General features: G+C 43.0%; 1 protein-coding gene across 3 annotated transcripts in view; it reads left to right on the top strand.

Annotated features, from left to right (window-relative positions):
* The window catches only part of LOC134346869 (contactin-associated protein-like 5), a 1,934,616-nt gene that overhangs the window by 1,067,574 nt on the left and 854,115 nt on the right, over positions 1–12,927 (top strand). For all 3 annotated transcript variants that reach the window (XM_063048675.1, XM_063048674.1, XM_063048673.1), the window contains exon 12: positions 394–513. In XM_063048675.1, coding sequence (XP_062904745.1) covers positions 394–513 — 120 coding nt within the window. The remainder of the gene's footprint in view (positions 1–393; positions 514–12,927) is intronic.

Raw genomic sequence — 12,927 nt, 5'->3', positions numbered from 1 at the left:
TGCCACCAGCCAGGTCTCATCATGTATAAAGTGCCAGTAGTGTTGTACTGTTTACTTGTAACTTGTATATGCACCTTTATATTTGTTAATTTATTTGTAGTATTATTACTTTTTGTGTTAAATGTGTGAGTTATATGTACTGTGTTGTGCGACTTGGTCAGGAGGGATATTGTTTCATTTGGCGGTATACATGTGTACGGTTGAATGACAATAAACTTGAACATGAATTTGAAATACTGGTTACTTTCCATCTAAGTCAATGTAATTTACCCAATGAACCATAAGGGCAGCTGCTTTAGGTACCCAGACGTCTTATCAACCCACCTATCTCCCCTTGTTTCTTTATTAAGTTGCAGGGCATAATTTGATTAATCTGTTTTTTTCCCTCTGCAGCCTTGTATGAGAAATCTTGTGAAGCTTATAGACACAGAGGGCAGATGTCAGATTTCTTCTCTATTGATCCAGATGGCAGCGGTTCACTGAAGCCCCTTCTCGTGTACTGTAACATGACAGGTGAGATGGCAGCTTTGCTTTTCATCAGATGAAAGCATATATTTTATAGAATGATTTGTACTGCTATTTCCTGTTGATCCTCTGATTGTTTGATATATATATCTATGAAAAGTGCCACCTCAAATGTACATGTAATGTGGCTGTGAAACAAGCTGTGGTGAAAACTGATAAGGAAATCCATCGGTGCATTGCTTAAAAGTAATTTATATTGCACCACATTTCAAGATGAGCACTAGAGGAAATGAGTCTCGGTCTAAAACTACTAGAGTAACAACAGTTCATTGTGGAAGGGGTAAATTGTTGGACAGAGTGGCAGGACAATAATGGAGATGGAGCTCAGCTGCTTTCCACACCACCCTGCTTCCATCACCAGCATTATTCTATCTCACAACTGGATATCTATCAGCTCAAAAGGAGGCCACATTTTTCTGCACAGGGGGAGTCGGCCAGCAGTGAAGTGAATGGAACTTGATTTTCGAAATGGAGTAGCATGCACAACCACACGAATTTTGTGCTACTGTCCGGCGATATAATTGATTATCAAATGAGTCTAAGAATTAGCAATGGAGATTTGGAAAGGCTCAATGGATCCATCTGTAATACTATTCCATTAGCTGATGGGAACAAGCTGCAAAAAGAAACAGAAGTATTTCCACATATTTTAAATGTCGTAGTTATGTTTGTCATGTAAGGGCAGTCGGAAGATGTGTTTGGGCATTACCTCATTCCAGTTGTTGTTGTATGTTCAGTCCTGTCAATGGACATCTTGATTAAAGGCTTATAAAATATTTCGATCAATCCTGTTATAAGTAAGCTGTGATCAGGATCTGATACCTTTTCTGACATTCCTTCTGCTTCCCCCATTCTGAAGCATTTAATGTCTCCAGCACAGAGATGACGACATTGTGATCTGTTGATTCTATTTTATTTCCAAATTCCAGCAACTGCTGTGTTTTATATCCCACACTCCAGCAGTGTTTATTTTTTCTCTCCACGGTCCTCATCCAATTCCCTCTAAATACTGTACATTCCTTGCTGTCCCCCGGGCAATCTTTGCCTCCACTCTATTACACACATTCCCTTTGATTCATACCAACCCCTGTCTGCAATATAAAACACTTCTCTCACTTTTTCGCTTTTCAAATTCTGATGAAAAGTCATTGGCCGGAAATGTTAACGTTCTCCACAGATGTGGCCTAACTCTCAAGTATATTGAAATCTTCAAGATAGATTTTTTTGATATTATTGCTTATTTATGTTATGTTTTTCTAGTCTCATATTTGCACAGTTTGTTGTCTTCTGAACATTGGTTATTGCCTGTCCTATTGGGCGTGATCCTCCAGTGATTCTATTGTGTTTCTTGTATTTACTGTAAATGCCTGCAAGGAAATGGAATAAATCTCAAGATTGTATATGATCACACACACAGATACACACACATGCAGACACACACACCAATCCAATGCAATTGGTTGTCCATTGAAATCCGATGACAATGTCCACTCCTTTAACGGTGAGATCTTTGATGACAATACAGTCCTGTCCTGGACCCACAAGCTCTATTGCAGGTGGGACATGTAAATGTGGTAGTGGTGGCAACCATGGCTGCATTTCTCCTGGCTCTCTTCTGCTGTCTTCTGGTTGTTCTTTCCATCTCCAGAATACAAACCCCGTCCCTACACAGCTGTCGCCAAGTGGTATGGTCAGCAGCAACATCCTCCAGGTTCTCGGGTTTGATCTTGCACTTCCTTAAAGCATTCTTCATCTGATCCTTATAGGGCTTCAGCCTTCCAGCCAAGCGTCGACCATGATGTAGTTGGCTGTATAAAACTCAGCGGGGTAGCCAACATGGGGGCATCCTTATCACGTGCCCCTGCCACTCCAGCTGATTCTGGGTGATCATGGCCTCAATACTCCTGTGGTTGGTCTTTACAAGTATTTCAGTATGAGGCACCCGCTCACGCCAGGTTATTCCCAGGATGCGCTGGAGGAGCTTATGTGGAAGCACTCCAAGGACTTGATGTGACGGCTGTAGGTTACCCAAGCTTCACAGCTACGATTGTATATGATTTCTCTCTCACACAGACACACACAGATACACACACACACACACAGGCACACACAAAGACAGAAAGACACAGACAGACAGACAGACACACACACACACACACACACACACACACACACGCACACACACACACACACACACACACCACACACACAGACAGATACACAAATACAGGCACACATACACACACTCACACAGCCATACACAAATACAGGCACACACACACTCCTATAGGCACACACACATGCACCCAAACACGCGCGCACACGCGCGGACGGACACACACACACACACACACACACACACACAGACACACACACACAGAGGCACACATACATGCAGCCAGACACACACATACTCACACACGCATACACACACACATACTCAGGCACAGACACCCACACCCACCCACCCACCCACAGACACACACACACACACACACACACACACACCCACAGATGGACACACACACACACACACACACACACACACACACACACAATGCATTTGCTTTGAACTTTGAAGCATCTCCAGCACTTCCTATATTTACATCAGATATCCAGTACCTGCAGTGTTCTAGTTGTATTTTATTATTTGTTTAGCATTTGGAGTAAACCTTCAATATCCATTCTCTTCATTTCTTTCCTCTGGAACTTTCACTTTGGAAAGTATTCCATGAATCATGTCAATGAAATGTTTTATGGGAACAGACCAGAAGAGAATCTGTTTTGGTATTTCAGAGAATATCATGACATTAAATCATTTAAGAAATGAAATCAAATGTTCATTAAAGCCAAAACAAAAAATATATTAATTCAACTGTTAAGTAATGCAACGATGATCTAAATCAAGATGAAATTTTGATTTACATTCTGTCAAAGGTAAATTGTTTTATTATTGTCATAAGTACTGAGGAGCAATGAAAAATATTTGCATGTCATCCATACAGATATCCCCAAATAGATCAGTGTACTGATGTAGTGGAAGGGGCAAGTAAAACAAAATGTGAAATGAAGTGATACAGTTACAGTGAAAGTGCAGTGCATGCAGGCAATAAGGTACAAGGCCATGATGATTACGTTATGAGCTTAATAATACCATTCGATAGTCTGTCACGTACTCCGTGACGGGCTAAAGAACCAGCAGAAATGGAAAACACCTTGGAGTCTGTTATTGCTGTTAACTAATACTCATTTATTAGTAACTACGCAATACGTAATATAAATTCAAATATATCAAACAAGTTAGCAATATAAAGGCATCTGTTAGTCTTGTGAGACCATGGATCTGCGCCTGGAAAGTCTTCATTCTCCAGTGAGCAGGCCTGGGCAATGTTTTATGGAAGACCAGCAGTTGCCCATGCTGCAAGTCTCCCTTCTCCACGACACCAACGTTGTCCAAGGGAAGGGCAAGGGCCGATACACCAGTGTCGTTGCAGAGCACTGTGTGGTTAAGTGCCTTGCTCAAGGACACAACATGCTGCCTCGGCAGGGGCTCAAACTCAAGACCTTCAGGTCGCTAGTCGAATGCCTTAACCACCTGGGTGGAAATAGAAAAACCAAGCTTCTTCAAGCCTAGGGGTAAATGGCTACAGTCTTACGATGATGAGTAAAGTTCAGTTCAGTTCGTAGTATTGAGTTGAGTAGTGGTGGAGTGACAGAGGTGTTTAGTTCTTCAGGTGAGCTAATGCCGTCGGTCTTCCCGTTGTCCTCCGAAACTTCCAAGTTAGCCAAACTTGACCAACTTAAGAGCACCATCTTCAAGTGATAGTCTACCAACCCAGGGGAGGGTTAGACACACTAGTACTCCACAAGGTCGCTCTTTCATGTACTAATAATCACAGATCGATACCTCGTAATCGATCCACAGTCCCACACTCATGGGCACTTAAACAGGGTAGTGGTAACTTCACCACACCCTAGTGCGTCTGCGTGTCCTGTGAAACAAGCAATTATGCTGGTTTAAATACTGTTGTTCTGAACACCAGCTGTCCATCAAGTAGCTCCTCCCTTCTCTCTCTGTAGGAACTTAGAAGCTGCCGGTGTCCTTGCAGAAATTCCAAACAAACTGTGAGCAGTCTTCGCCTCTCTCTCTCTTAATAACAAGGTGTCTGTGTTGGACACCTCTCTCTCTCTTTTTAAAAGCACAGTTCTTAGGGATAATCCAGGATCCTGTCACAAGTCTTACAAATGTTGTCCATGAAGCTGTCAAGAACAATATAGAAGGTGTTCTTGAGCCTGGAATGCATAATAATATAAAAAACAAGCCCTCTATAATTTGTTTCGGTATATGGAAAAGAAGTGAATAAATTTAATTTTTCATAGAACAATGCAATATTACTAATCCATTTTAGTACTACATAAGCTTTTTCTCACCAATGTCCTTTGATCTTCTGAAATCTTTGCATGTTTATTGGTGTACAGAAAGATGTAGATGAATGGGCTGGTAAGTGTACAGACAACATGAAGATTGGTGTTGTGGATAGTGTAGAAAACTGACAAAGGATGGAGTGGAATATAGATCATTTGGCACTATTGGTAGAGGAAAGGCAGATGGTGTTTAAACTGGCTAAATTTGAAGCGTGTCACTTGGGAGAGTGAATGTAAAGGGACAGAACGCTAATTGGCAAGACCCTTAACAGCGTTGGTGTGCTGAGTGATCTTGGGATCCAAGGCCAAGGTTCCCTGAAAATGGCTACATGGGTTGATAGGGTATTAAATGTGGCACGCGGCCAAGTGGTTAAGGCATTGGACTAGCTATCTGAAGGTCGCGAGTTCGAGCCCCAGCCAAGGGAACGTGTTGTGTCCTTGTGCAAGGCACTTAATCACACATTGCTCTGCGACCACACTGCTGCCAAGCTGTAAGGGTCCTGATGCCCTTCCCTCGGACAACATTGGTGTCGTGGAGAAGGGAAACTTGCAGCATGGGCAACTGCTAGTCTTCCATACAACCTTGCCCAGGCCTGCGCCCTGGAGAGTGAAGACTTTCCAGGCGCAGGTCCATGGTCTCCCAAGACTAACGGATGCCTTTAATAGCGTACTTAACTTTATTAGTCAAGGAATTGAGTTCAAGATTCAGGAAGCTGTGTTGCTTCTTTGCAAGACACAAGAGCAGAATTAAGCTATTTGGCCCATTGTGTCTGCTCCTCCATTTCATCATGGCTGGTTTATTATCCCTCTTAACCCCATCCTTCTGCTTTCTCCCCATACCCTTTGATGCCCTGACGAAGCAAGAATTTATTAACCTCTGTTTTAAATATTACTCCACAGTAATCTGTAGCAATGAATTACACAGTTTCACCACTCTCTGGGTAAACAAAATTCCTCTTCACCTCCTTTCTAAATGGCTATCCCTCTATTCTGAGGCTGTACCCTCTGGACTCGATTTAGACCTCATCTGCAGTATTGCATTCAGTTCTGGTCACTTTATAGAGGTATTGTTGTTCATGAAGTTCTGAACTCAAACAAAGATCTTAAGCGCTATCCAATATGGATAGGTATGGGTACCCTTACTAAAGGGAGGTTATACTGCAGCCACCTACTTTTCAAAAGCTAGATCTCTTCCTTGTTTATTCTCCATGGTGAGTTTATCCGCCAATACCTACTGAGCAATGGATCCCGCCTCTCTACCAAGGAAGAAATATTTACCGTTAGCAAAGTTGTTTAAATACAGCTCGTTTACTTTTACTAATACATGTTTAAATTCAGATTAAAATTTTTAAAACACATTTAAAACTGACAGAGGATTTCTATCTCATAAAAGATTTCCAAATTATAAATGATTTCTAAATACTTATACTTTATACTTTATTGTCTCCAAACAATTGGTACTAGAATGTACAATCATCACAGTGATATTTGATTCTGCACTTCACACTCCCTGGATTACAAATATTAAAAATAGTTAAAATTAGTAAATATTAAAAATTTAAATTATAAATCATAAATAGAAAATAGAAAAATGGGAAGTAAGGTAGTGCAAAAAAACTGAGATGCAAGTCCGGATATTTGGAGGGTACGGCCCAGATCTGGGTCAGGATCCGTTCAGCAGTCTTATCACAGTTGGAAAGAAGCTGTTCCCAAATCTGGCCGTATGAGTCTTCAAGCTCCTGAACCTTCTCCTGGAGGGAAGAGGGACGAAAAGTCTGTTGGCTTGGTAGGTCGTGTCCTTGATTATCCTGGCAGCACTGCTCCGACAGTGTGCGGCGTAAAGTGAGTCCACTGATGGAAGATTGGTTTGTGTGATGTGCTGCGCTGTGTTCACGATCTTCTGCAGCTTCTTTTGGTCTTGGACAGGGCAACTTCCATACCACGTTGTGATGCACCCAAGAAGAATGCTTTCTACGGTGCATCTATAAAAATTAGTGAGGGTTTTAGGGGACAGGCCAAATTTCTTTATTTTTCTCAGGAAGTAAAGGCGCTGGTGGGCCTTCTTGGCAGTGAACTCTGCTTGGTTGGACCAAGCCAGGTCATTTGTGATATTGACCCCGAGAAACTTAAGCTTTTGACCTGTTCCACTTGCACACCACCGATGTAAATTGGGTCGTGCAGTCTGCTACTCCTTCTGAATTCAGCAACCAATTCCTTCGTCTGCTGACATTGAGGGATAGGTTATTGTCTCTGCAGCATGCCACCAGGTTCTTAATTTCCTCTCTGTACTCAAACTCATCATTACCCGAGATACGGCCTATCAGCGTGTCATCAGCGAACTTATATATTGAGTTTGATGGAAACGTGGCTACACAATCATGGGTGTACAGTGAGTACAGCAGGGGGCTGAATACACAGCCTTGTGGGGCACCAGTGCTCAGAGTGACTGTAGAAGAGAGCTTGTCCCCTATTTTTACAGCCTGGGTCCTGTCTGTGAGGAAGTTGAAGATCCAGCTGCAGATTTGAGTGGTAAGGCCCAAGTTCCGGAGCTTAGGCATCAGTTTATTTGGAATGATGGTATTAAAAGCAGAGCTGTAGTCAATGAAAAGGAGCCTTATGTATGCACCTTTATTCTCCAGGTGTTCTAAGGAGGAATGTAGGGCCAGAGAGATGGCATCTACCATTGACCTGTTGCTCCGGTAGCCGGATTGCAAAGCATCGAGGTTGACCGGTAGGCTGTGGTTGATGTATGCCATAACCAATCTCTCGAAGCACTTCATAGCAATTGATGCTAAAGCCACAGGTCGATAGTCATTCAGGCATGCCACCTTATTCTTCTTCGGCACTGGGATAATCGTTGCCTTCTTAAAACACGAGGGGATCTTAGACTGAAGCAAAGAGCAGTTGAAGATGTCAGCAAACACTCCAGCTAGCTCACTTACACAGGCCGGGAGAACCCATCCCGGGACGCCATCTGGGCCCATCGCCTTCCTTGGATTTATCTTCAGGAAGGCCCTTCTAACGTCCTCCTCTGTGACGATGAATCTCGATGCCACCAGGTCCGGTTCATCCGGAGGGAGTGGGACGCTCCTCTTCTGTTCGAATCTTGCGTAGAATACGTTAAGTTCGTAAGGAAGAGAAGCGCCACAGTTATTGATAATCCCAGCCTTTTCTTTGTGCCCAGTGATCTCATTTAGACCCTGCCATAGTCTACTGGCATCCCTTTGGTTAGCCTGGGCTTCCAACTTGGCTCAATATTGCCACTTGGCGCCCTTAATGCCTTTCCAGAGTTCACACCTGGATTCCGTGTAGCGATTGGTATCCCCGGACCTAAAAGCTGCAGCTCTAGCCTTCAAAAAGGACTTGACCTCATAATTCATCCAAGGTTTCCGGTTAGGGAATACCCGGCTCGTCTTGCGAGACACACAGTCCTCCGCGCATTTCCAAATAAAGTCTGTGACATCTGAGGCATACTCATCGAGGTTAGCTGCCGGGTCCTTGAATACTAACCAGTCCCCTGATTCAAAGCAGTCACGGAGGACCTCATCCGTTTCCTCTATCCAACGCGACATTACTTTTGACACTGTGACCTCACGCTTCATTTTCTGTTTGTAAGCCGGGAGGAGGAGTACGGCCTGATGGTCCAATTTTCCGAAGTGAGGTCGTGGGACGGAACGGTAGGCAACCTTGAGTGTTGTGTCGCAGTGGTCAAGTATACTCGGGCCTCTAGTGGGGCAGAAGACATTTTCATATAACTTTGGCAGCGCCTTTCTGAGGTTGGCGTGGTTAAAGTCCCCGGATGTAATGAGCAAAGCCTCCGGATACAAAGCATTTCCAAAACACAATTCCAATAAGCTAAAATGACATACTAATAAGTTACAGACAAACGAGACATCAATCAAAGAAATCAAAGGCAGAGGAATAGATTCTAGTCATCCCATCTTTTTAACCATATAACTATATAACAATTACAGCACGGAAACAGGCCATCTCAGCCCTTCTAGTCCGTGCCGAACGCTTAATCTCACCTAGTCCCAATGACCTGCACACAGCCCATAACTCTCCATTCCTTTCCTGTCCATATAGCTATCCAATTTCACCTTAAATGACAATATCGCACCTTCCTCTACAACTTCTGCTGGAAGCTCGTTCCACACAGCTACCACTCTCTGAGTAAAGAAGTTCTCCCTCATGTTACCCCTAAACTTTTGCCCCCTAACTCTCAATTCATGTCCTCTTGTTAGAATCTCCCCTACTCTCAATGGCAAAAGCCTATCCACGCCAACTCTATCTATCCCCCTCATAATTTTAAATACTTCTATCAAGTCCCCCCTCAACCTTCTACGCTCCAAAGAATAAAGACCCAACTTGTTCAACCTTTCTCTGTAACTTAGGTGCTGAGATCCAGGTAACATTCTAGTAAATCTTCTCTGTACTCTCTCTATTTTGTTGACATCTTTCCTATAATTCGGTGACTAGAACTGTGCAAAATACTCCAAATTTGGCCTCACCAATGCCTTGTACAATTTCAACATTACATGCCAACTCCTATACTCAGTGCTCTGATTTATAAAGGCCAGCATACCAAAAGCTTTCTTCACCATCCTATCCACATGAGATTCCACTTTCAGGGAACTATGCACCATTATTCCTAGATCCCTCTGTTGTACTGCATTCTGCAATGCCCTACCATTTACCATGTATGTCCTATTTTGATTAGTCCTACCAAAATGTAGCACCTCACATTTATCAGCATTAAACTCCATCTGCCATCTTTCAGCCCACTCTTCTAACTGGCCTAAATCACTCTGCAAGCTTTGAAAACCTACTTCATTATCCACAACACCACCTACCTTGGTATCACCTGCATACTTACTAATCCAATTTACCACCCCATCATCCAGATCATTAATGTATATAACAAACAACATTGGACCCAGTACATTTCCCTGAGGCACACCACTAGTCACCGGCCTCCAATCTGACAAACAGTTACTCCCTAGCCCCATCCAGCCACTGCTTTTACTACTTCAATATTAATACCTAACGATTGAACCTTCCTAACTAATCTTCCGTGTGGAACCTTTTCAAAGGCCTTACATCCACCGCTTTACCCTAGTCAACTTTCCTAGTAACCTCTTCAAAAAATTCAATAAGATTTGTCAAACATGACCTTCCATGCACAAATCCATGTTGACTGTTCCTAATCAGACCCTGTCTATCCAGATAATTATATATATCATCTCTAAGAATACTTTCCATCAACTTACGCACCACTGACGTCAAACTCACAGGCTGATAATTGCTAGGTTTACTCTTAGAACCCTTTTTAAACAAAGGAACAACATGAGCAATATGCCAATCCTCCAGTGCCATCCCTATTTCTAATGACATTTGAAGTATTTCTGTCAGAGATCTTGCTATTTCTACACTAACTTCCCTCAAGGTCCTAGGGAATATCCTGTCAGGACCCGGAGACTTATCCACTTTTATATTCCTTAAAAGCACCAGTACTTCCTTTTCTTTAATCATCGTTGTTTCCATAACTTCCCTACCTGTTTCCCTTACCTTACACAATTCAATATCCTTCTCCTTAGTGAACACCGAAGAAAAGAAATTGTTCAAAATCTCCCCCGTGTCTTTTGGTTCCACACATAGCTATCCACGCTGATTCTCTGAGGGACCAATTTTATCCCTCACTATCCTTTTGCTATTAGTATAACTGTAGAAGCCCTTTGGATTTATTTTCACCTTACTCGCCAATGCAACCTCGTATCTTCTTTTAGCTTTTCTAATTTCTTTCTTAAGATTCTTTTTACATTCTTTATATTCCTCGAGCACCTCATTTACTCCATGCTGCCTATATTTATTGTAGATATATCTCTTTTTCCGAACCAAGTTTCCAATATCCCTTGAAAACTATGGCTCTCTCAAAATCTTAACCTTTCCTTTCAACCTAACAGTACTGTAAAGATTCTGTACCCTCAAAATTTCACCTTTAAATGACCTCCGTTTCTCTATTACATCCTTCCCATAAAACAATTTGTTCCAATGTACTCCCTCTAAATCCTTTTGCATCTCCTCAAAGTTAGCCTTTCTCCATTCAAAAATCTCAACCCTGGGACCAGACCTATCCTTCTCCATAATTATATCGAAACTAATGGCATTGTGATCACTGGACCCGAATTGCTCCCCAACACATACCTCCATCACCTGACCTATCTCATTCCCTAACAAGAGATCCAAAACTGCCCCTTCTCTCGTTGGTATCTCTATGTATTGCTGAAAAACACTATCCTGCACACATTTTACATACTCCAAACCACCCAGCTCTTTTACAGTATGGGCTTCCCAGTCTATGTGTGGAAAATTAAAATCTCCCACAATCAGAACCTTGTGCTTACTACAAATATCTGCTATCTCCTTACAAGTTTGCTCCTCCAATTCTCACTCCCCATTAGGTGGTCTATAATACACCTCTATAAGTATTACTACACCTTTCCCATTCCTCATTTCCACCCAGATAGCCTCTATAGACGAGCCCTCCAATCTATCCTGCCAGAGCACCACTGTAATATTTTCTCTGACAAGCAATTCAACATCTCCCCCTCTTGTCCCTCTGATTCTATCACACCTGAAGCAACGAAATCCAGGAATATTTAGTTGCCAATCACACCCCTCCTGCATCCATGTTTCACTAATAGCTACCACATCATACTTCCAGGTATGCTTTAAGCTCATCCACCTTTCTTATAATGCTCCTAGCATTATAAGAAATTTTCCACCTCTTACTCCTCATTCATCACTAACAGTGCAAACAACTTTACTATTTTCTTTTTCTTCCTTCTCCCCTACATCTGTTCCTACACTCTGGTTCCCCTTCCCCCTTGTATCTAGTTTAAATCCACGGGAGCCTCTCTAGAAAACCTACCTGCAAGAATATTTGTCCCCCTCCAGTTCAGATGTAAACCGTCCCACCGGAACAGATCCCACCTTCCCTGGAAAACTGCCCAATTATCTATAAATCTGAAGCCCTCCCTCTTGCACGTCTTCAGCCATGTGTTGATCTTCACTATCTTACTATTTCTGAACCCGACTGCACGTGGCACTGGTAACAATCCTGAGATTGCTATCCTGGAGGTCCTGTCCTTTAACTTGGCGCCTAACTCCCTAAACTCACCTTTCAGGACCTCCTCACTCGTCCTACCCACGTCATTGGTCCCTACATGGACCACGACATCCGGCTGCTCACCCTCCCAATGAGAATACTGAGAACTCGATCTGAGATATTTCAGACCCTGGCACCAGGGAAGCAACATACCATCCGGGTTTCTCGATCTATTCCACAGAACCTCTTATCTGTCCCCCTAACTATTGAATCCCCTGTCACTACTTCTCTGAAGTTCATCCAGCTCCAGCTCCAGTTCCCTAACTCGGTTTGTCAGGAGCTGCAGCTGGATGCACCTTTTACAGGTGTAGTCATCAGGGACGATTGTGCTCGCCCTGACTTCCCACATACTGCAAACGGAGCACTCAACTGCCCTAACTGCTGTCTCCATTACCTACTCCTAAGGTAATTAAATTAATTAAAGGAACTTACTCGGCCTTTCCTCACTTGGAGTGAAGCTCGTCCTCAGCCTCTGCTCGCCAAAGCCTCTCGAGCCAAAGCCTTCCTACTCTGTCTCCCTCTACTCCGTTGTCCGATACGACGTAGCCCGCTCTGTTAATCTTCTCGCTTTTAAACACTCCTACTGCCTCACGGTCCGACTTTCACATGTCTTGCGTAGTCGTGCCCTGTTCAACTGCCAAAGTTCTTCTTATTGATCCTCAGCCGTTCCTAACAAGCCTGACTGCTCTCTTAACATTTGTACTGCTTTTTGCACTACTTGCTGACTTTACACGCATGTGGTATTCTTTAAGATATCTTTTTTGGCAATGCATACATGCGGTCCAAAAACTTATGTGGATAGAGATCCC

Source organism: Mobula hypostoma, chromosome 5 (assembly GCF_963921235.1).
Source record: "Mobula hypostoma chromosome 5, sMobHyp1.1, whole genome shotgun sequence".
NCBI lineage: Eukaryota > Metazoa > Chordata > Chondrichthyes > Myliobatiformes > Myliobatidae > Mobula > Mobula hypostoma.
The sequence above is the reverse complement of the archived record's forward strand: the minus strand, read 5'-3'. Positions and strand labels throughout refer to the sequence as shown.